General features: G+C 42.7%; 1 protein-coding gene across 1 annotated transcript in view; it reads left to right on the forward strand.

Moving 5' to 3' along the window:
- The window catches only part of LOC144542548 (nesprin-2-like), a 38,807-nt gene that overhangs the window by 10,802 nt on the left and 3,052 nt on the right, over window positions 1-24,953 (forward strand). The window contains exons 5-19 of the mRNA XM_078289482.1: window positions 6,876-7,038; window positions 9,890-10,077; window positions 10,886-11,036; window positions 11,903-12,085; window positions 14,753-14,890; window positions 15,651-15,845; window positions 16,306-16,636; window positions 19,303-19,439; window positions 20,016-20,145; window positions 20,334-20,545; window positions 21,383-21,583; window positions 21,706-21,834; window positions 23,192-23,383; window positions 24,178-24,252; window positions 24,774-24,823. Of these exons, the coding sequence (XP_078145608.1) occupies window positions 6,876-7,038; window positions 9,890-10,077; window positions 10,886-11,036; window positions 11,903-12,085; window positions 14,753-14,890; window positions 15,651-15,845; window positions 16,306-16,636; window positions 19,303-19,439; window positions 20,016-20,145; window positions 20,334-20,545; window positions 21,383-21,583; window positions 21,706-21,834; window positions 23,192-23,383; window positions 24,178-24,252; window positions 24,774-24,823 (2,475 nt within the window). The remainder of the gene's footprint in view (window positions 1-6,875; window positions 7,039-9,889; window positions 10,078-10,885; window positions 11,037-11,902; window positions 12,086-14,752; window positions 14,891-15,650; window positions 15,846-16,305; window positions 16,637-19,302; window positions 19,440-20,015; window positions 20,146-20,333; window positions 20,546-21,382; window positions 21,584-21,705; window positions 21,835-23,191; window positions 23,384-24,177; window positions 24,253-24,773; window positions 24,824-24,953) is intronic.

A 24,953-nucleotide genomic window follows, 5' to 3' on the forward strand; every position in this document is an offset into this window, starting at 1 on the left:
AATTGTCTCATTTACTGGAGTTCTATTGGCTCAAAGTTATGATGACAAATGCAAGTTGTTCATGTGATCCAACGCTATAACCTCTCGCCCCTAAATCACTCCCTCATCCATATCTTCCTGCCATACACAATCATTCGAGGGACAGGGATATTTGTTATTGTTTGGGCAATATTAAATTTTGACCCTTGCACTCCTTACTATCAGTTGTTTGAAATGTTGTAAATCTAGAAGTGGAAGCTTTTTCTGCAAATGCACTCGTTGGAAATCACTCTGGATTAGAGCGTCAGAGTAAATACTTGCCCTAGATTCCACTGAATGATGATATTAAATAATATCTATATCATTCATACCTTGAGTCTTGTAATGTTTTAACTCTTACCTAGAGTTAAAGCACTAGCTGAATGCTTTACATGTAATAGAACAATCCATTAATGACTAGCTAGAAACCTTCTTCCCTATATGAGGAAGAAAGGCGTGTGTGTGTGTGTGTGTGTCTGCTTGCGTGCATGCTATCTAGGCAACAGGTGTCTTAGTGTGTTTGTGGGTTAAAGGTAGAGCGATGGCTAAAAGTAGCTCAGTGGATCAGTGGGCCCAGGTCTGACTTGACCTCCCAGCAGCCTTTGCGCGGCGTCCTGTCAGCTCCGCTCCACATCAAGCCCGGTGATGCTCAGTAATCCAGCCGGCTGCACGCGCTCCAACACTCACACCACAACAAGGTGACGAGGTTTAAAGGTGCGGCCACACCTCCAGTTTGTTTTCTTCAGTCTGAACCACAGTGGAAAAAGCTCACTTTGTTGAGTTTTTGTATTTGGTTCATTTAGATTCAGACTGACCCGTTGAAAATGAACCGGGACTTGTATTGGACAGCGTGTGGTAGCCTGTCATCCCGATTCCAGTTTCTGTAACTTTTGCTAAGCATGATGGACTTGTCTGCATGAAGAAATAGCTGAATATGAGCATCAGTCCAGACTTCATTTTGTTATTCTAGGCGTTCCAAGCATGAGCATCATCATATCAACAGGGAGTAAAGAAGCGAAGTGAGTGGATGTTCTCACTCGTTGGTGTCACATGTTTGGATAAACGCTGATGGAGTTCAAGAGAGAGTGAGAGAGCGGGTCCAGAGTCTGTGATGACGGCGGCTGTCCTCATCCTCCAGCCTTTGTCTGCTTCTCGCACCACTAAGTTGCGGCAGATGACTGCTGAGGTTTGACTTGCCGGGGGATTAGACGCGTTGACACTGGCTCTCTGCTCGCCTTTGTCCCCCAAAACAAACCGGGTGCTCCGTCACCCTGGCCAGCAGCTGCCGTCTGCTGACACCGGCCTTTGTGCCACCGGGCCTTCAGCCTAAGGCCACCGTGCCCCCCCCCCCCCCCCCCCCATCCCTCCCAGCCTCCGCACTCCTCATTGTCTGAATAAGATGCACACGAGGCAGATGTTTCTCCTCCTCCTCCTCCTCCTCCTCCTCCTCCTCACACCAGGAGTCGATGCATTTGCAAATAAACTTCCTTTATGTTGTTATGTTGTTTTTTTCCTAAGTCTCCGTTTGCCAAGCCATTAATTTCAAGTGCAGCCTTTACACATTATTTAGTGTTATAGCACCTGTGTAGTTTATTGTGTGTTCTTAGTAATTTTTGTGTTTGTCTGATGAGCGCCCAGAATCTAATTGCCCCTCTGAGATAAATAAAGTCTACTGAATAGAATTGAATGTTGTTTAGTGTTTTAAGAAAGGGCTGACGTAAAAAAAAACCAAAGTGCTCATTTATGACCGCTTGTCTCTCTGTTGGAGTGGCCGTAGATCTGGTCGTCATGGTGATGACGCCACGCTTCTCTAAGAACTCTCGTGTTGCCGGCTGCTCTGTTGCCACGGTGATTTGTGAAGTTTGAACAAGGGATCGTGAGACGGAGAGATGGAGATGTCTGAGAGTTTATGTCAGAGTGTGTGTGTGTGTGTGTGTTTGCATGTGTGTGTGTGTGTGTGTGGTGGAGGGGGGCGTCATTTACTGAAAGTGGAAGAAAATGGACAGTATGGCAATTAAGTTGAATTATAGATTTGGGTGTTTTAAATATCCCTTTCAAGCTACTTAATGAAGTCCCTATATGGATGGATGTGTGAGCGTGTGTGTGTGTGTGTGTTTGTGTGTGTGTGTGTGTGTGGGGGGGGGGGGGTTGTTTACTGAAGATAGGGGACAATAGACGCTCTCTTCTCCCTGCCTGTCTGCCTCCTGTCTGGCTTCATCATATATTATTATTTGCTGTGTGTCTGAATGGGAGGAAGGTGGCAGATGTAGGTGTTTCCAGGCGGTGGTTCCCCGCTGGGCCGGTCTGTGTCAGCGGCCTCGGCTCTGTCGGCGGTAACGGCCAATCAACGGTAACAGCAATGGACAGCTGCACCTGTAATCTCCCAAAGACCCAGACTAACTTTAATGGGCTTGTTCCCTTCCTTTGTCTCCCCCATGTCGACCCTGTTGGTGCGGGACGGGTCTGATAGATCATTTTGATTTCCAACAGGTGAAATATCTACTTTTCTACCCTTTCCAGTGACTCCGAGCAAAGATTTTTGGTCCTTCTGAGTTACCATGGAGCTCTGATTTCCACACACATGCATGCAGACACACACACACACACACACACACACACACACACGCGCCAAGACACACTTGAGCCCTCTATCTTAAAATCGTGATCTGTGCATTTTTCTTTTTTAATCAGATATTTTCTTTATCCTTTTTTTTTAGCGCTAAAATACACTTTCACATTGTATTTGGTGTTGTATATTTTATAAATCATACTTCAAATAGATCTCTAATTCTTCATTATAGTCATAGAGGCCTCTCTGAGAGTTTTAAGACCTTGTAAGTAACGGGTTGTTATTGTTGTTTGTGTCGTGAGGAGTTTCGTTATTAGTTGTGTCTTGAACCTGTGTGTTGCTGAGGAGCGGTGACATGTCAGCGTGAAATCTGCTGTTATGATAAAAGTAATTAGTCTTTAATACTGGATGAGCCAAAGCTTTTATTCCTTAGCTTTTCTCCTCTTAAAGTCATAACACCCATCATATCAGTTCCGTTCCAAAATGAGACATATTTTTAAAAAATTGACACACGAACTCTCAAACAGAATGATTAATACCACAAATAAAAATAAAATGGCACTTTTTGAAGGAAATCAGATATCTTAGGTGTTTGGTTGATCAGAGATGATATCACTTTAACAGACTGGATCCTGTATATTTTAAAGAAATAGAATGATGAACTTAAGGTTATGTTTTAGTCAAAAGTTTGGACTCACCTGATTGAATGTTCTATCTTTTTCATTCTCTTAAAGCCATTTTGATCTAAAGGCTTCTGCTTAAATGCTTGAAATTAGTTTCTTAGACAAATATAAATAGTGAAGTTGATCCTATGTATGAATTTCTTTCCAAAGCCTTTGCCTTTCCATCAAGGCAAAGAATCTAAAATATAAGATAGTTTTGATTTGTTTAACACTTTTTTGGTCACTGCATAATTCCATTTGTGTTATTTCATAGTTTTTTATGTCTTTACTGTTATTTTAAAACGTGGAAAATAGGAAAAATAAAGAAAAATGTGTCCAAACTTTTGTCTGGTAGTGTAGTTGTGCAAATTAATTCTCCAACTGGAGAATAAGGAACTCTTCGGCTGCATTACTTCCATGTACCCGGAGTTAGAATGGGTGTGAATCCTTGAATGAACCTGTGTGTGTTTTCCATCCGGTGAGGCTGAGGCTGGGAGAGGAGGAGGAGGAGGAGTGAGGAGGCAGGATGGAGAGAGGGGAGGAGGGGACAGGCGGACTGCAGAGGGGGTGTGTGTGTGTGTGTGTGTGTGTGTGTGTGTGTGTGTGTGTATGTGACTGCTCGCTAGCGGATGAACCGTCGCCATGGAGTAGCCTCCTCACCAGCCTGTAAGTACCGCTCGCCCCGATCCCCCGGCCCTTATCACGCCCCTGCGCACCCGGCCAGCACGGGACTGAACAGGCAGCCGGGTGAAAAGGGGAGCAGATCGGGTGTTGTGTGATCGCGTCTGTGTGAAAGAGAGAGAAGAAGAAGAGGAGGGAGGGAGAGGGGGGGAAGAGATGGAGAGCGAGGAGGAAGGGGGATGGGCTGGGCTTTGTCGGTGCAGGCAGGCAGGCGGAGGAGAGGAGAGGAGAGGAGAGCCGTGTCATGCAGCGGGAATTCAGGTCGCCGCCTCGATGTGGGGGTATTTATGCGGGCTGGCAGCGTGGACGGCAGGTGTGTGTGTGTGTGTGTGTGTGTGAGTGTGTGTGATGAGCCTTTTAATGTCCGTCCATGATGGCTCCGGTATGTCTGAGTGTGTTGGATGTTACTGTCTCCCCTCAGATTCCTCTGCTATCACACATCCTCACATGGCTGCATGCAACCGTAAGCTACTTCAGCTCACACCTGCATGTGCATACACACACACACACACACACACACACACACACACACACGCAGAAACACACGCGCAGATTCCTCAGCGATCCTTACCGAGCCAAATATAGGACAGGTACATTACCTTCCTGTTCTGTTTCTGTGTTATTGCAGACTGGTGAAGCATCAGCGTCAGAATTAGAAATTCTTAATTGTCTGACTCATTGTGCGAGACACAAAATAGTCTTCTTCTTCTTCTTCTTCTTCTTCTTAATCAAAGTGCAAAGCATGTGCATACATATTAATCATTAAACACTGATAAATAGAGCCGGTATGCAGATTTTACATTTGAAAATGAAAGTGTGCAAATGTTGCAGAAAGTGCAGCTGGTCAGTGTCTTGTGTTTTCTGTTGATGTCGGTGTTAAAACAGCAGCTTGTTGCCTGTGTGTTGCATCAGCCTGCTGCTGGTGAACATGGACCGCTCACCTTGAATAGTGTCTAAACCAGCATGGGATCTGATGCAGTCAGCGACAGAGCAGTTTGCTATGCTGGTGGGACGGGAGTGTTTTGGTGTTAAGAGCATTTTATAGTTGAGCGTAACGTGAACCAAATGTAAAGCGCAAATGTAAAAAAGCGGCGGTGCTTACATTTAAGTTAGCAGAGACAAATAGCATCAGTTTAACTGCAGAGACACTATTTTCATTAAAGTATAAAATGCGCTTTAGTGTTTTATGAACATGCACATACACACGCATCAGGATGGATTTAATAGCTTACTAACATATGACAGTAAGATAGAAAACAGCAGTGGTGTCTGAATCAGAATGACGTTTAGTAACCCACAGCATCATTTGATTCACGTCAAAGACAAGGTTAAAAAACACAATGTCAATGTTGCAGTCATACACTCACATGCACGCACGCACACACACACACAAACAAAACAAACTGAGATATATGCTAACCTACCACATAATACTGTGATGAAGGGGTCAGACAATGTTCATGTCATACACACAAGCGTGCCTGCACACACACACACACACACACAGACTCATTTCTTTGTGAGAGGGTTTGGTGGAATGCTCTGAGTCACATGCCGGTGCAGTGTCTCCTCTGTGTGTGTGTGTGTGTGTGTGTATTGTGTCGGTGCGTGCAGCAGGATGCAGTGATGTAGGTCACTGACCAGAGAGTTGAACTGGAATGCTGCCGCTCCAGTCCGTCTCCCAGACTTCATTCAGCAGAACAGTCAGATGTAGGTCAGCCTCGGCCATAACGGCTCCTGTTGTGTCATGTGGGAGAATGATAGCAGCACTTCCCACACTTATTCCAGACACAATACTATAGTATAGCTTAATGAGTGAGGGGTAGAGCATAGTGAGAACACAGATTAAACTGATGTTGAACTCTGGTAGTATCTTGGGTTGTGTATCTTCCTCCATGATAAAACCCACAAATCAGTGATTCTGTGATCTGTTGCTCCGGTAGAGGAGACTGGAGAATTGTGTTTTTTTTTCTCTCTCCATTCACTTCCATTGTCTGGAGGAACAGTCTGAAAATCACTTCTAGCACATAAACAAACGCAAACAAAGCAGATTCTGACAATATATGAAAAAACTATTCCTGTGGCTGAATTGTGGTTAAGTGAAGGAAACTGATGCCGATTGAATGAAGAAAATAGTCGGCCATCTAAAATGTGTGCACTCATGATACTGTAAGGCTTAATGTGTCCTAATTCTGCCATGTGACACATCTGATGTTTTCTAATGATGTTGAACAGTAAAAAGCTGCATGGAGTCGCATTTTTTCAATTCCGATCTGGACCACGTGGATATGTGCTACAAAACTGGATCCCGAGGCATGAGACCTCCATGCTATATTTGTTTATTTGAACGTTCAAATCAGAATTTGTCAGCATTGCCATAAATCTTTCGTCATTCCCCAGAGACATTTGTCATCATTTTGGCGCTGACGGCTGGGTTAGGGTTAGGGTTAGTGAGACACAACAATGGAAAGAAAGAAAGACGAGTAGCTTGACTGGTATTTGGGAAGACGCCTCAATTCAGTCAAAACTTAAAGGCACATGCTGTAGCTGAAATGTGTTGGAAACAAGCAGGAGTGTAGGCACAAAAACAGATGTGATATCTTTTGTTATTTCCATGCATGTCATTTGGACATAGCTGTCATTGGTATCATATATGTTGTTATATATATATATGTTGCTATATTGTATTATAGAATAGATATGAACAGTCATCCAAAAAAATCAGGCATGAGCAGCAATTTGGACTTGAGCATGAAGGCCTGTGGTGTGAACGTGGCATAAGGCACCAGAAGAAAGAAAGCTTCTGGTTATCAGAGGCGTTAGCATAACAACCAATGACAAGTTTTTGGTTTTAGGGGAATTATCACCTCAGTTGGAACACATCTTTGACCAGTCAAACTGATTGAAACTACATCTTGTATAATACAAGTTTTCTTCTTCCCCAGGGTGAGGAAGCTGAAGGAGACACTGGTGACGGTGCAGCAGCTGGATAAGAACATGAGCAACCTGCGGACGTGGCTGTCCCGTGTCGAGGCGGAGCTGGCCAAGCCGCTGGTCTACAGCGTCTGCCACAGCGACGAGATCCAGAGGAAGCTGGCCGAGCAGCAGGTGGGTGGAAACACCTGGTCAGGATGGGTTTGATTTGAAGGAGATGTTGTGACCAATAAATGACTCAATCATGAGTACATTTATTAAGTATTAAATTGGTTTAACATCTTGTAAGTTAAAAATCAGACTCTGTATTTGCTAACAAGCGCACTAATTACTACCATGTGGAAAAACGTAATGAGCTCAGCTTCTTCCAGTATAGATCCTGATATGTTAAGACTTTATTTATACAGCATCTTTCGAAACCAAGGGTTACAAAGTGCTTCACAAAAAGAGCGACAACAATATAAGCATAATAGGATAATCACAGAACACAATACGCAACCAAACATAAAATATACAGAAAGAAGTTAAACAGAGATGATAAAAACAATAAATCAATGGAAAGCCAGGATAAAGAAAGATGGGGTTTTAAGACGCTGTTTAAAACTTTTAAGACCACTTGCAAATCAAGTCAGCTGTATGGTCCTTTACTGCTCTTTCGTCTCTTGTAAAGCACTTTGTAACCTTGTTTTAGAAAGGTGCTAAATAAATAAAGATTGAGTGCACATGTCAACCAGGGGAAACTTGTTTTAACTTTGCACAGGGGAAAGAGCAGACTGTGAAATCCCCACTGTGAAGCATCTTTGAGGGTATTTATTAGGGCAGGAAAGCTTCACTCACTCACTTTTCCTACCCAGATTCCCCCAGTTGTTCTATTGATTCAAACTGGTGGCTGGTCACAAACCTGCGTCTCAAATCTTAATGCTTTCCTCGCCCTGTCCTGGCCCTGAGCACAATGCCTGAAGAGTGAAGAGTGTTGTGTGCAGCGCCTTGCAAAGTAAAGTCCCAGCAAGCTGCAGAAAAGGCTTTTTTTGTGGGGCTGGAAGCTGTGACAGAGAGATGTGAAGTGGGCTGTGTGTCAGGAGCAGAGGGTCCGCTGTGCACAGGAAATGGACTTTAGTCTGCTTGTCCATTTTTAGTCTGCTACACCACTGCTTGTATGAACAGAGAAACGGTTCAGAATATGAGAGCGGGTTGACGGGACAGAAAAGAGGAACAGTCATTATGTTCAGACAGCAGGCAAATCAGATTTGTTTTCCAAATTTGATCTTTAAGGCTGACTGTCCGTTGTCCACTGTTCATTGTAATTTAAGTGATCAGATTGGATTTGTGTGACACTATAATTGCAACGCAGGCGTGCGCACGCTGACCGAGTGTGTGTTTTCTATCCAACGACTCTGGGCACTAGCAGTAAGCTAATAACATGGAAGTTTGGCTGTTTCTTGTTCTGACCTCGCCTGGTGTCCAGCCCCCATAGATCTCAGTCTTTAGCACTTTTTGAATTTGCACGGTGATTCATAGCCGTCTGGAAGCAAGTCTATCCACCGGCTGCTATTTCGGACAGATACTGTCCGACACACCTGATTGGATGGTCGATGTAGGCGGGACAAACCTAGTTATGATGCCATTAGAGCGTGACAACAACGACCAAAATGGCAAAGGAATTGGATGATAGCAAGCTAGATTTAGCGATAAAAGCTTTATGGAGACACAACAATAACAATGCCATTAAGTTTTTTAACAACTGATGAAATCGCAAACTCTAGCTTGCTATCATCCAATTTCCTTTGAATGCTTTTTAAATCTGATCTATGTTTTTTGCTGTTCAGACTTAAAAAAAAAAATCGAATTTGAGCTGCCTGTCTGAACGCGGGAACACAGCTAGAGAGACCAGTACTTAAAGGAAGTGGGAAATGGTTCCAGTCATGAAAGAGAGAGAGAAAGACAGATGACTGACAGGCAGAAAAAAGGACACAGAAAGAGAATTGGGGAAAGAGAGAGGGAGGAACAAGCTGGAGAGCCACACAGGCTGAAAGAGAGGAGACTCTCCCGTCCTGCTGTTCCTGAGAAAAGGCTGAAGTCTTGCCATTAGTGGATGAAGGAAGGCTAAAATGACTCCTGTATGGACGGGCTCTCCACGCTTCCATCTGTCGCCACGGCAACCCAGAGAGTGCTAACTTTGAACAAACAAGCCCTAACAAAAGTGCTGTCAGGCCCCAGGGAGTGAGCCTCACACACACACACACACACACACACACACACCAAAAGAGGGAACTGGCGTCGGGCAAGGCACTAATCATCCAGGTTGCTGCAAAACTCTGTGACTGACAGCAAATGACTGAAAAAACATTCAATTATTGACAGTGGTATTGGAGGACCATTAACCGTTGTGTGGATCCATAATGGTATATCATAACACACACACTCCCATACAGTACACACACACACACACACACACACACACGTACGAAAAATAGGTACTGACGTTGATGTGCTTGGAGCAAGGTGCTAATCGTCTAGACTGCTGTACAACTCTGTGACTGACAGTGAAAGCCTGAAGAAACATTCAATTATTGATGACGATGGTATGGGAAGAGTACAAACCTTTGTCTGGATCCATAATACACCATTAAATATGTTCCCTTTCAGTCGGTACACTCAGTACAACACATCAGTATGGGGATTGTATCCTCGCAACCTGGACGCTGTCTGGACTGACGCTCATATTCAGCTACTTCTTCATGTGTTTTTAACTGGTTTGAACACCAGAGAAGAAGAGACAGACAAGTTCATCATGCTAGAGTCAGATTTGTTTTGCCTCTGTCCAATAAACGAGATACTTGTGTGTCCATATGACTTTCGTTTACAAGTCCTGGTTCACTTGTAATTGCTCAGTGTGAACTTAAATTAATTAATACAAAAATGCAACAAAGTCAGCTTTTGCACTGCGATTCAGACCGAAGAAAACAAACTGTAGGTGTGATTGTGTGTCTCCGGTTGTGACTGTGGTGTTGTGTCTGACCCGCAGGACCTGCAGCGGGACATAGAGCAGCACACGGAGGGCGTGGCGTCGGTCCTGACCCTGTGCGATGTGCTGCTCCACGACGCCGACGCCTGCGGCAGCGACTCGGAGAACGACTCCATCCAGCAGACGACCCGCAGCCTGGACCGCCGCTGGAGGAACATCTGCGCCATGTCCATGGAGCGGAGGATGAGGTCAGTAGATTGTCAATAGATAATGTTCATTAATGATTGATATGTACCTGATTTATTGACATTTACCTGTTGCCTCCAGTCGGCAGCCATGGAGAAGTGGTGCTCTGCTTCTCCTTGTAGTTTTAAATCCCAGCTGTTTGTGAACTATGTGTTTTTCCATGAGTCGGGATGTGAGTCCAAGTATGCTGGCTGGGTTTTATCTCAAATACTTATGTAAAAGTAGCAATACTATAATGGAAAAATACTCCATTAAAAGTAAAAGGTCTGCAAAAGTTTACTTAAGTAAAAGTATAGAAGTATTAGCAGTAAAATGTACATAAAAGTCCTCATTCTTTCAGAGAGTTAAATTATTGAAGCATTAACCTGTAAGAAGTATTTTAATGTTGTCGGTCTAACTGCTCCATATACTGTTGGGGAGTTTAAACTCTAACAATGCAACATATTTTATGAGCTTATCATATGTTTTGCATGTAAAACCTAAATGTAGTGGAGGAAAAAGTACAAGATTTCACTCTGAGGAAAAGTAGAAAGTCTCACAGAATAGAAATACTCAAGTGCCAGTACCTCAAAATTGTAGTTAAGTACAGTACTTGAGTAAATGTACTTACTTCTGACATACACACACAACACAATTCCAATTATTTTGGCCAGTGAGTGTATAGCACAGTGAACTTTGAACTTTGTGCCTCTCAAAAGGCCTTTTTCCTTCTGCCCGGCTGGTAAATTGTTCTCAGCTGACCTGCATTGGTTAAATAAAGGCTAGATATAACAATAAAATAACAAAAATGATTCCTCTTATTGTGTGCAGGATCGAGGAGACGTGGCGTCTCTGGTGTAAGTTCCTGGACGACTACTCTCGCTTTGAAGACTGGCTGAAGACGGCGGAGCTCACGGCAGCCAACCCCGTCTCCGCCGACGTGCTCTACACCAGCGCCAAGGAGGAGCTCAAGAAGTTCGAGGTGAGCAGAAAACTCTTTAAGATTTCTTTAAGCAATATTTCATCACTTCGGCATATAGTACGCTCACTTTAGCATGACTCATCAACAGCCCAGTGTCCTATACCTGCTCATTATAACTCACTTTGGATAAGAGCATCAGCTAAATGGTTTCATAAAACCCAACTAGCCCTCTCAACCACCAGAAAACCTAAAAGTCATTCCAGTTAAACTTCTGGGAATCTATTTGACTCTGGAAAACTGGATCATGAGACAGAAGTCTAACAGCATTTTTAAATCCAGGTGTGTCAAATATCTACCAGTCAACCAAAGGAAAATCCTCATGGATGTCTTTTTTCTGTCTATTTTTAATGTATTTTTAATTTTATGCTTTGTCCTGATCACATCCCAGATATTTAGACTCATTTCTCTATTGAGGCTTGGCCCTCAGTCATGTTGGGCTGCTATTGGACTACTGCCTGACTGCTGTATTTTTTATGTACATTAAATTATTATTGTTTATAGTGGGACCACCAGGTTAAAAAAGGTTAAATAAATAAAAACAAATTCTCAGACAAGGCCATTGTTGCATCCTAACGTATCTTTTTTCTATTTGAGATGAAAGAACAATATAAAGTTTTCCAGATGAGTAAAGTTTCTACATCTTGTTGCTGCATTCATAGTTTCAGACAGTTTACTTTCAGGCAGTTCAACACATTCACACCCAAAATGATTCGGTTTGACGATGCAACGGCACAAACTTTGGCTTCTCAAAAACCTTCAAAATGGATTCATGTGATTCTTCATCCGTACTCACATGGCTCTTCATCCGTACTCACATGGTTCCTCATTCATACTCACATGGTTCCTCATCCGTTCTCTTCTCCCAGGCGTTCCAGAGGCAGGTCCACGAGCGACTGACTCAGCTAGAGCTGGTGAACAAGCAGTACCGGCGTCTGGCCCGGGAGAACCGCACCGACGCCGCCAGCAAACTCAAAGTGATGGTCCACGAGGGAAACCAGCGCTGGGACAGCCTGCAGAAGAGGGTGGCCGCCGTGCTGCGCAGACTCAAGGTGGGATAAGGGGTCAGAGGTCAGGTGTTGACTGATCGATTGGCTTTATACGGCAGTTCCTCATAAATAATAACATACAAGTCCATCGATTCCACACCGTAGATATGTTCTTCACAAATTTGACACACTCGTTCAAGGTGTATAGTTGCAGATACCCATAAAATGTCATGCTGATAGACCACTGCTAAGCTTGTGAAAGCTGATTGGCTGATGATGGCCATGATTTTTGGAATTGGAATGACTTATGCAAGGATGGACTATGCAAAATTTGAAGTGAATCAGGCATAATGGTCCCTGAGTTATAGCCATTTAAATGTATGATGCTGCTATAGCGCCACCTATTGGTGCAATGCCACCGAATTTGACAGGATCACTCACACGTGATTCTAATAAAACCATCAAGGATATTTAAAGCTGCATTAGGCAACTTTTGCACGTTGGCGGGCCAAAAATGTCAGCGGGAGGTAATTGTTTCAATACCCATAAATCATGTAGTGTGACATCAGTAAATAGGGTGAATCTACAGGGTATCAGTTAGTGGGGAAGGGATGCTCAGCTGGTAAGACGGATGTGTTTTTATATAAAAGTCTTGCCTATCAGCTTTAACCAGGTAATCTGAGTAAAACACCAATATTCAAAACATCTTTTAGCACATTGTGATTTGTCAGGACAGGTTTATTAAGAAGACAACAGCGCAGAATCAGAATAATTTTATTGGCCAAGTATAGGAATTTAGCTTAGTGGTTGCTTCTGTACTTTGTTAAAAGACAGATGAATAGAGACAATATAAACCAATAAAGACAGTAATATATATACTGTATATATAAAGAAAACAGTACAGAAACAGTAGAAGAAAAATATAAAATCTGAATCAAATACAGAATATAAGTTTTGTGCTGTATGTATTTGGACTGTTTTGAATATTACATCAGTATACAAAATATTAGGAAGCCCTTCTTCATCTCCCTTTTATACAATCTGTTTCACAATAGTGTCAAAGCTTAAAAATCCTACTTTAACCTCTCTGTCCTTCTTTAACCTCTTGGTCACAGAAGTGGATTTAATAAATGAAGTCAGTGAGGGATCATAGCTTTCACCTGGATTCACCCGGTCAGTCTATTTCAAGGACAGAGCGGTTGTTCCTAATCTTTGGAACACTTAGTCCATATGAAATGTAAAAAGATGCTGTAATCCTGTCAGTTGTCAGGTTTAGGTGCCTTGAGAAAACAAACTGGGTGGAAAACAGGTCACAGTTATTTCGAGCCTGAATAGGAATTTGTACCTTTATAACAAAGCCCATATGGCAAGGATCAGCAGTGAGCTATGTCGGGTTTACTCAATTTAGTTAATTCCACCTTGCACTACTTTTTAAAGTTGTGCCTTTTTATCCCTATAAAAATGAAAAAAACAAATGGTGCAATTAGGACAACAGAGTGAGATAAAAATCAGAAATCAAACATCAACAACACATATCAGACGGTCCCACCTGATCTCTGCCGTGATGCGAGTCGTCTCTGCTCCCGGGCCGGTCCTAAGCCGTCAGGATTGAGGTCGCCTCTCAGACGGTGACGAGGCGGCCGGTCACGTTGCCAGGCAGCTGTTTCACCGCGGCATGTGGCGGTCACCAGATGGAGGATGTTTATGTTGCTTTATAAAGATGCCGTGTGATGAAAGAACTCCGCTGATTGGATCTGGCTGACCCGTCTTCCTCTGCTGACTCAGTCCATAGAAGCCAAATTCACATCATGGGAACATACAGTATATTCAGAACTGGGTCCAGTGTTTCAGTATATTTGAAAATATACTTTATTCGCAGATTGGAGATTTAGTCACGCAAACATTTCTAGGAGGCAGAAATTATCTGATTGGTTGAATTAAACCTCAGTGGGCGGAGCTAAATAACCACAGTTTTAACTGGAAAACTTGAATCTGGTCACTATATAAATAAAAAATATAAATGATTACTTATTTTTTCATTCATTCATGACCACGACATTCATGATGTCAGCAGCTAGCTAACTATCTTACCTAGATAGCTATAGGCTAGTATGGCTAGTTTGAACTTGAAGGTCAGCTAGGCTAACTAGCTAACCTAGATAACTTAGTATGACTAGATTGTATTTTTTCAGTCAGTAGCAGAGCGCTAGGCTTCATAATATTAGCTTCCTCCTCTCTTACCTCTTGTCTTTTCCACTGAGCTTCAGTCTAATGTTACTTTGCTGGAAAAACTGTTGTTCTTTGGCTCCGCCCACCGAGGTTTAACCCAACTGGAGTTAGAGATGTGAGATTATTTCTGCCTCCGAGAAATAATCCTCCAGACTCAATACTCTAATACTCCAACCTGCACTTGTTTAGCACACCTGAAATTGCGGGGACCTGGAAGGTGTTGGCTAAGATTTATTTGAATATATAATGACCCAGGTCTATAAAAAGTGTACGTTGTTAGGAGGCTTGAAAATCCCTTAACCTTAACTCCTCCTCTTCATCTACATCTCACCTTCATGACTGAAAGAGTTTTAACAGGGATCATAGTTAAAAGTAATTTCTATCTTCACCCAAGGTATAAACGCTGTCGATTCATTTGTTGTACAGTGGAATCAAGAATAAAGCCAAAGAATATTTTTTAATAATGAGATGAAACGTGTGCACTGTGTTCCCCCCCTGCAGCACTTTACCTCCCAGAGAGAGGACTTTGAAGGCACGCGGGAGGGGATCCTGGTCTGGCTGACGGAGATGGACCTCCAGCTCACCAACGTGGAGCACTTCTCAGAGAGCGACATCGAAGACAAGATGAGGCAGCTCAATGTAAGTCTGCTCTGTTTTTCATAGATGTCAAGTTGCAATATTGCTCACAATTCTTATTTTGAACCTATATTTAGCCAGAGAAGTTGACTAAGTATATTTATTCATAGCAACTGCCTTGTAGTTGGAGGACGGGAGGGTTGCGTTGATTGCGCTTTTGCCATTGCAAAATGTTAAGTCAGCAGAATCCATTGCTATTTTTAAAAAAAATCATTGAAAGACTTATGTGTTTTATCTGTTTTTTGAAATGTGCCTGGTCTTTTTTGAGTTTTTAGATTGTTTACTGTTCTGCAATCTTGTTCTTTTAGCTTTGTGAAGTGCTTTGTAATTAAGTGTTTTGTGTTTAAGGCCCTATAAAGCAAATAAAGTTGACTTGACTAAATTCTTAAACACATTCACAACTGCCCAGTCTTACCAGAGCCGTTCACTGTTGGGCACTGTGCCTTGTTGCTCAAGGGCGACCCGATGGTCATTGCCGAAGGAGGGAAGAGCAAGTCTCACTCACTTCCTCGCCCAGATTTTTGGGGGATTCAAACCAGCAACCTTCTGCCCATAAGTTCACTTTTTTAAGCATTAGTTCTCAGTCTTGATTACATATGCTTGCAATGGTTACAGAACCTGTTTCATAATCAGAACCTCACAAGTGTCCCGTGTCTTGACGAAGTGTTCTTGAGCGAGGCACTAAATCAGCTAAACTAAACTCAGCTAAACTCCCTAAATATAAATGACTCCCCCCCCCCCCCTTCCCTCTGTCCCGCCGCAGGGCTTCCAGCAGGAGATCACCCTGAACACCAACAAGATCGACGCCCTGATCGTGTTCGGGGAGAACCTGATCCAGAAGAGCGCTCCTCTGGACGCCGTGCTGATCGAGGACGAGCTGGAGGAGCTGCACTCCTACTGCCAGGAGGTGTTCGGCAGGGTGGCGCGCTTCCACCACCGCCTGGTCAACAGACGCCCGGTCAGTAGCAGGGCTGAACCGTACTGACAGACAGAAAATCCAATTGCGGTTATTTGACAGAATATTGCAATTGCGATTTACACTGCGATTCATATCATCACGTTTTCTTTTTTAGAACTTTAAAATTGTTTAAAGAAAAGTGATTTTGTTAAAAAGAAAACATGTCAGTGTGCAGGATTTAGTTCTATCTCTATTTGTTTTCTAGTTGTATCTGTTTATCTCTTGTATTTCCTTTTATTCCTATTTTCTATTTATTTATTCTTTTTTATTCCAATTTATTTTATTTAATTGTGGTGCTTTTACATCACTGTCTGTTACATCACTTTGGGGTTTATTGTCTGGAAAACACTTTGTAAACAATGTTTTTTAGAAAAGTGCTATACAAATAAAGTTATTATTATTATTATGATTATTATTATTATTATTAGATAGTATTCTGACCTCTCCACTCTTCTCTAAGGTTCTGGAGGAGGAGCGGGAGCTGTCAGACAGAGACACGGACCTGGACGACTCACCAGATCTGACCAATGGTTCTTCCTGGAGGGAGAGGGGGAAGGAGGAGGAAGAGGAGGAGGAGGAGGAGGAGGAGGAGGAAGGTCCGGTGGTGGGCGGGGCCTCGGCGGGACGGCAGACCATGTGCCACCTCCTGGCTCCGCCTCTGGAGCGGTCGGGCCGGGAGACGCCAGTCAGCGTGGACTCCATCCCGCTGGAGTGGGACCACACCGTCGACGTGGGCGGGTCTTCGTCGCACGAGGATGACGAGGACGCCACCTTCTTCAGCGCTCTGTCAGGTAACGATCTGCTCGTCAGGCGCTAACTCCTCACTGAAAACACAGAGGAAAGAGAAGAGGGCCTGAGAAATTTAGTTCCATTGTTTGGCGTTGCTAGGATAGTGATTAAGTTCTGGAGATTTTCATTTCTTTTTTGTGATTGATATTTTTAATGGAAATTTTTTCAAAACAGTATAGTACCAATGCACATAGAGCATAATATAACAGAACATACACCACCAGTCAAAAGTCTGGACCCACCTGACTGAATGTTCTATGTTTTTCATTCTCTTAAAGCCATTTTGATCTAAAGGCTTCTGCCTAAATGCTTGAAATTAGTTTCTTAGACAAATATAAATAGTGAAGTTGATCCTATGTATGAATTTCTTTCCAAAGCCTTTGCCTTTCCATCAAGGCAAAGGGCGGCTACTTTAAAGAATCTAAAATATAAGATAGTTTGGATTTGTTTAACACTTTTTTTGGTCACTGCATAATTCCATTTGTGTTATTTCATAGTTTTGATGCCTTTACTGTTATTCTAAAATGTGGAAAATAGTAAAAAATAAAGAAAAATGTGGTGTGTCCAAACTTTTGACTGGTATTGTATACCTTGGCACATACACATCTAACAAGAAAAGAAAAAAAAGGTGATTATGGTGATCGATGTACATTATTAGTGTCCGTTAATAAGAAAACTTGAAGTACTGCTCCCATTTAAGACAATATTTATCCATTGTAAAACCTATAGAGGACGACAATCGTTGGTATGCTGTTATTTTATTAAGGAGAAGGTGCCATTCACTTAAAGAAGGTACATGGGCAGACCTTGAGTGGGACACCAAATCAATCAATCAATCAAAATCAGTATGTCCTGGGGATTTTCATTTCAAGAAACTAAACCTTTGCCTCTCACTCTCTGGCGTTCTTACAGCACTCTTATGTTGTGTCGACTTTCGTTCTTCGGTGTTCCTAAAAATATCTTCGTAACTCTTGCTGACTTCCGTTCTGTAGAGAAAAGCGATCCGGGTCCGTTGACTTCCATTCTTTCTTGCAGATGTAGAAGTCACAGAGAGCTCAGAGTCCTTTGTTAAAGCGACAGCCAAAGCATTGAGAGCAGCCTCGGGTAGGCACTCTGCCTCCTGCATGCGTCTGCCTCACTATGTGCCAGGCATGACCCCCCCCCACCCCCACCCCCACCCCGACCCCCACCCCCACCCCGACCCCCACCCCCACCCCATCCGGCTGCACCCCTCCCTCCCGTCCCCACCTTTATTACCCATCTTCCCTTGTCACATTTTGCCTCGTTTTTATATATCTTCACTGCAAAAAATTACAAGCTGTCCAGTGATTTTAAGTTGTTTCCAGACCTATCAAGCTTATTTCATGATATTTTTAGTCAAATTATCTCACTGCACTGGCAGATAATCTTGCTGGTTTCAATAAATTTCACTTGATACATGCCGATATGACTTCTTTCAAGAAATCATTATGAAACAATGAAGAAAATCTTGAAACAAGAAACTTTCACTTTTACCAAGTAAATGTCCTGAAAGTTACATTCTCCTGAAAAAAAGGCAAATTTGTTGAAACCAGTAAAATTATCAGCCAGTGCAGTAAGAAGATTTGACAAAAAAAATCCAAAAATAAGCTTGATAAGTCTGGATGCAAGATAAAATAACTTAACAAGTTTGTCAGTTTTTTTTCAGTGTTTTGTGTCTTGTGGCGTCTGCTTACAGTCTGCGTACAGCGCCTTGCAGAAGTGTTCACCCCCCTTGACTTTTTGCACATTTTGTTGTGCTTTGAAGTTATTTCAAAATTAATTCTTGCAGGATGTTTTGTCTGAGTTCTGTGCAAAAGCAATCTGTTCCATCAAAGTGAAAACAAACGTAGAAATGTATGTTAAAGCATGAAATTAAAATGTTTGAGCTAAATTGCCACACTAGCAAAAATGTGCTCAACATTTCTTATCATCCTTTACTCAGATGTCATGTTTAGATTGTATTTAGTGCTTCTGAACAATGTTTTCCATTTAAACTTTTTTTTTTAATTGTCTTTCTTGCTAACAAAGCGGAGACCAGCTCCCTTAATCTGACTCAATGGTATTTTAGGGTGTAGGATGGACGGTCCACCAGTACCAATACTTCAACACAGTTTGAGATATAAAATCCTGAATAAATGTATTTTGAAATAACTTCATAGCACAACAAAATGTGCAAAAAGTCAATAAATAGTTGAATACTTTTTCAAGGCGCTGTAAGTTCACATATGAAACTTGCATGATATGGCACTGGATTTTATTCATTTTTTGCAAATAATGTTTGGTTTTTGCTGCTGTTTTTGCATGTTATTGATAGTTGTTTCAGTTTTATGCATGTATCAGATGGTTGATGATGGTGATGATGGATGAAGCACAAGATATCCATGATCACTGATAAATCCTGTGGCCTTATTCTTAATCTCTTTCTCTATCCTTTCTTTCTTACTCTCTTTCTGAGTCTCTCTCTGTTTCTCACTGATTCATTTTCTCTCTCTCTCTAATTCCTTCTTTATATCTCTGAATTTCTCCTTCTGTCTCTCTCTTTCTCTGTTTTTCCTCCCTCTCTCTTATTCTCTCTTTCTATATCTCTCCCTTCAAAATGTAATTTTATTTTTTTTTGACTTTTCTCTCTACCTTTCCCTCTTCTCAGTGAAGTCGGTGACGGACCCGCCCAGCTGGCACCAGCCCGGCTCCCCGGAGAGGAAACGACTTCCCCGGGAAATCATCGGCGGCCTGGGCTCCTCCCCCACACACACCACCAGCACACCCTTCCACCAGCAGGGCTATGTAAGGACACACACACACACACACACACACACACACGCACACACTTGCACTGTGTCATTCGTGTCCAATTCCAGATCAAAATGTTTTAGGGTTTAACAGATATGGGTTTTTCAAGAGTCATACCGCCGTCAAAAGTTTGGGGACACCTCGCCTTTTTAAAATTTTCAAAGTACTATTTGATTTTCTCTGTTATTTTTCAATTAAGAAATAAGGAAAAAACATGTCTGCAATGCTTTTGTTAACATAACATATCTATTTCCTAATAATTTGGATATATTTCTTCAACACTCAGCTTCATGTTGATCAAAGTGTTCAAAAGCTAGGTGTCCCCAAACTTTTGATGGGCAGTGTACCTGCTGCTAATATTTTAGAATTAACGCTAGTTTATATTTTGCGCCAGTATTCAATATCTTTAAATTTGAACATATTCAAAAAGTAGTAGCAGTAGTACTATATCACACCAATATCGGCCCAATATAGTTCTATAAGCTACTACTAAGGTTCTTACTATACAGTTAATCTATTATTAGTTAAGTGTTTAGTTAACGGTGTGTCCTGTGTGTTCCCTGTGTCCAGGCTAAGCTGATGTCGGAGTGCAGCGGCAGCATCAGCAGTCTGAAGAGAGTCAAGCTGATCCTGAATGACGAGGAGGAGCTGGAGGATCAGGGTCTCACCAGCAGCACAGCCGACAAACAGACCAGCACAGGTAGACCGCGGCCTGAGACGATAGAGAGTGAGATGCACCACTCTGTTTGACTTCCTGGAATTGAAAATAGCAGACTGAGCGGACCAGAACAGGCCAAAGACAGACTCAGAGCTTCTGACTTAATTAAAGAGACGAGACAAACATACGCTTAAGAGCATTTCATCGTTCTAACCTGTATTTATCTGCAGGTGTGATAGAGCGCTGGGAGCTGCTACAAGCTCAATCCTACGGCAACAAGTCGGACATCAAGCAGGACCTGGAGCAGTGGCAGAAGCTCAACTCTGACCTCTGTGATGTCACTTCCTGGTTGGCGCGGGTGCTGCCGGAGCTGGAGAGGCTGCAGCGGATCGCGCCGTCCACCAGCATCCGAGACATGGAGGTCAACATCAGGAGACTCAAGGTAACAACGAGAGCAGTGGGACTTCTTAACCGGGTCGGATGCACAAAAGCAGAAAATTCTTGATTAGTTATGTTAGATATGTTCAAGTGCTTCAGGAACTGGTGGGAAAGTGCTGCTTTTTCTGATATCCGACCAGCCTGCTGTTGTGTTTGCGTCATGTTTTGATGTTTCATGTAGAGGTAAGTGGTGAGATGCATAACATGTTTGTGATGAAAATTGCCTTGAAAAGCACCCAGTTTGGATGAATAAAGCTAAGCAAATTGAATCAAATGGAATGGAACTGAATTGAATTGATTGAAGTGCGAGACACAAACAATCCAACATGATTGGGGTGCTTCAAGGGATTTTCATCCTGATTTAAATGATTTTGTAATGGCCTAATTAATTTTGTTGTTGAGATTGATGATGAAGATGGGAGCTGCTGGGTGAGATCAGCGTGTCTGCACGTCCTGAAACAGTCTTAAAATGTCTTGGATTTGATGCCTAAATTCAAGATCTAAGAAGTCCTTAAATACTGTTGAATACAGACTTTAAGTTTTACAGGTCCTACAAATGTTGCAGTTTCTTCTTCTGCCTTCAATTGAGAATTCAGTTTGTCACATAGACCAGTACAATAATAGGACAACAGTGTTTTTTCATACTCACGTTCATGTCAGTGGCAAAATCCGTCTTATATTTCGCTTTAACTTGCATTGAAAAGATCTTGGTAAGTCTTAGATTTAACTTGATGAAACTTGCAGACACCCTGGAGATGTTATGGGCTAAGTGTAAGCCTAAGTGTAAATGCACTGTCATATCTTAGACTTTGACATAATCTCTTCCCCTTCCTCCACCCAGGAGATGCAGAAGAGCTTCAACAGCTACAAGTGTCTGATGATCTCCATCAACCTGAGCAGCCGTCACTTCCAGCGGGGCGACAGCGCCGAGCTGAGGGAGCTGCAGGACGGCCTGCGCTCCGCCAACCACAGCTGGACGCAGGCGTGCGCCGGCCTGGAGAGCTGGGAGCGGCGGCTGCACGGCGCCCTCATGCAGTGCCAGGTAGGGACGACGGGATAGACCCGGAGAGGAGAGGAGAGGAGGGGAGGGGTCCAACGCCCGCATCGCACTCTCAATCTGTAACACATTCAGGTCGCTACAAGTTTGTCTCGTTCCTCCTGCAGGAGTTTCAGGAGACGCTGCACTCCATGCTGTTGTGGCTGGCGCAGGCTGAGAACAAACTGCGCGCTGTAAACATCCACGACGCCTCGACCTCCCGCTCCGCCCTGCTGGAGCACCGGGACACGCTGACGGTGAGGAGAGCATTTCAGGGATCACTAACATGAGAATTTGGTGTTTAAAAATGTTAATGCATAAATGTAATTTGAGCTGTGGTTGCTAGGTAGGGGAGGGAGGATGAGTAGCAACATCCTCTTTCCAAAAGGACGCAATGGGATCATGGGAAATGTGGTCTAAATTTTGTGAAGCACTAACAAAACCACTGGCATGAGAAAACAGCAACCAATCATCTCGACCATGCTCTCATTTGTTTACAGTAATGATACAAACATATCACAATTAATTTGACAATAATATATTGATTACAAATTCTTGACGTAGCACCTTTAACGATGATTATTTCATGGAATCTAATATGCGAATTTGGCTCCCAATGAAACCTCCAGGAGGCTCAAAAAAACATGTTTGATATGTATAAAGGTTAATTATTTCCTGTATTTTTCCATTCCATGGGTAGATGACCATTTCAGGGAATCTAAACTGAGAATGTGGCATTTCATAATGTAATTAGCTCAGAGTCACAACACCTAGTATCCATTAACTTAGAAAAAAAAACATGTTTGGTGTGCATACAGAGCTGTGGAGCAACGAAAGCTTCGTTTACACTGTCAACCACAGGAGAGACGGGCTGTGATGTCACCGGCTCTGTGGGACTTTCTGGAGTTACAAAATACTGGAGCAGACGAAAGATTTATTTTTATTAAACTGAGAATGAAGCCTGTAGTGCTTTTACTGTCATGCCAAATGACTTGTAGGAAGATATTTTAAAATGTGATGCGAGTTTGTAGCGTTTGAATGAGCCACAAAAATTGCCTGAAAACTTTTACATTTAATACTTTTGTGAACAGACTCAACAACAGATCCTGCTTTTAAGACAGCAAAGCATCCTGGGTCATCATTTTGCATTTTGCTTCTTTCTATTCTCCTTCTACACTAGTGTTTAAAAATAAAACTAGATCCCAAATAGGAACTATCTCTCCTAAATGGTATCCCTCCACTACTCTTCTGTCAATAAAAAGGCTATTTGGTGAAATTCTGTTCTGAAACGTTGGACCCACAGTCAGTTTAAAATCTCAGCAGCAGGATCTGTTGTTGAATCTGTTCACCAACGTGTTCAGTGTCAGTTTTCAGTCTATTTTCGTGGCTCATTCAAATGAATGGGAAGTAAAAATCTGAACGCTACAAACTCGTCCAGCTGCATCTGATCTTGCTGAGTAGTTTATATTCTGGTTTTCATGGCGGTCAAGAGACGAAAAATCCCCATGTTAAAACTAAGTGGAGTATTGCTTTAAGTCCAATAAAGACTAAGAATAAAGAGTGTGTGTTGGAGTGTGTTGTGAGGCCTGCGCTCTCTGCCGCCCCCTGCTGCAGGCTCTGCAGGAGGATCTGCGCGGCCGGCAGCGGCAGGTCGCCTCGCTGCAGGACATCTCCTCCCAGCTGCTGCTGGAGGCCACCGGGGACGACAGCCTGGAGGCCAAGGAGAAGGTCCACGTCATCGCCAACAAGCTCCGCCTCCTGCTGCGGCAGGTGGCCAGCGACCTGAACACGCTGCAGGGAAGACTGGTAGGTTTACTGTTCTACCTTTTATCTGTCCAAGGAAAGGCTTTTGCTGAGCATGAAGACTGTGGTTCAGCATCGCCCTGCTTTGCTTTCATTCAGTTACACACATTGACGTTTACATGGACAGCAATAATCCGACTATTGGCCTCATTCTAAATAAGACAATATTCAGATTAAGCTGTTTCCATGTGTTGCTTATAGAACTATTCCATTCATATTCCTGTTTACATGCTGCAGAGCAAAGTCCGATTAACAGGACAAAGGAGAATCACTGGAGACACGGACAGTTTAAGACTTTATTGAACATGCAAATAGACAAACGTGTATATATAGATGGGACAGTTTCAGCATCGCCCCAAAAATGTTGGGACTTTTTTTTTTCTGCTGTCAGTCATCTTTTATCTCTGGAAACAAGTTTGCAACCTCTGGAAGGCAGAGAGAGCGTCGTCAAGCAGTCGGATCACCGCTCAAATCCTCCAGTAGAGAGTCCTAGTTGGATTAAGGTGTTTACACAGGTCTGAAATGCCCTTCAATAATGAGACTAAATCAGAATACTCCACATGTTTTAATATGATTCTGATTACACCGACTATGAGCTTATTCAGGTTAAGGTAATCAGAAAATAAAAAAAAAAAAATCTGAAAAAGTGGTAATCTTGATTAAGAGCCAAGTTCAAGAGAAGGATCAAGTAAGGAAATTCGAGTCACCTCGTCTGGTGTCTGGTGTTGAGGTGAAACCGGTCGGTTGGGTCAGTCTTGTCTGATGATGTCACTGTCTGTTTCCTGTCTGTGTCTCAGGAAACCTGTCCGTCCGGCTCGGAGATGGACAGCATTGGCCTGGGAACGCTCAGCTCTCCTCTGGTGCTGCACAAGGTACGGCTTCACTGTGTCAGACGCTCCATGTGTTTACATACATCAAATATTCCAGATACTAGCTCCAACTTTTATTAAACTGAGTACTATAATATTGTAATATCAAACACACTCATTATAGGGAGCGAGTTAGTTTTCAGTTAGGACAGAGGTTTGGTTTATTTTGCCCTTTGTGGGATCTGAATATTGACTAGATTCTGTTATCAAGCACTTTGCACTTTTAAATGATATATACAAAAAAGTAAATTGGTACTTTTAGACATTTTGAGTTTGGGTTAGACATTTGTTTATTTTATTTTACCACAGTTATTTGTTTTGATGCATTTACTGTACATCCAGTATCCATTGTAAGACATGTACTGCTCAGTATGCATTCACTAATAAAACAAGTGTTAGGGTCATGAGGTCACAGGGTCAGTGTTTTAATTATACACCCAATTAAGTTTTCAGTGGAGCATGCCTATTCTGTCAGTTTCAGTGTTATAATTCACACTAATCCTTTGACTTGTTATCTGCTTCAGGAGGAGGCTGGTCTGGGAGCAGCTGCAGTCGGTCTTCCTGGAACCAGAAGGTAGGAACTGCTTCATCGTATCTTCATTCACTAGAATCCAGTGTCCTCTCACTTAAAACAACACCTAGTTTATCTTTTTGAGTGCAATGAAACAATGGCTGGTGTCGTGTGAAAACCTAGTAACTATAAT

The sequence above is a fragment of the Centroberyx gerrardi genome, chromosome 17 (genome assembly GCF_048128805.1).
Source record: "Centroberyx gerrardi isolate f3 chromosome 17, fCenGer3.hap1.cur.20231027, whole genome shotgun sequence".
NCBI lineage: Eukaryota > Metazoa > Chordata > Actinopteri > Beryciformes > Berycidae > Centroberyx > Centroberyx gerrardi.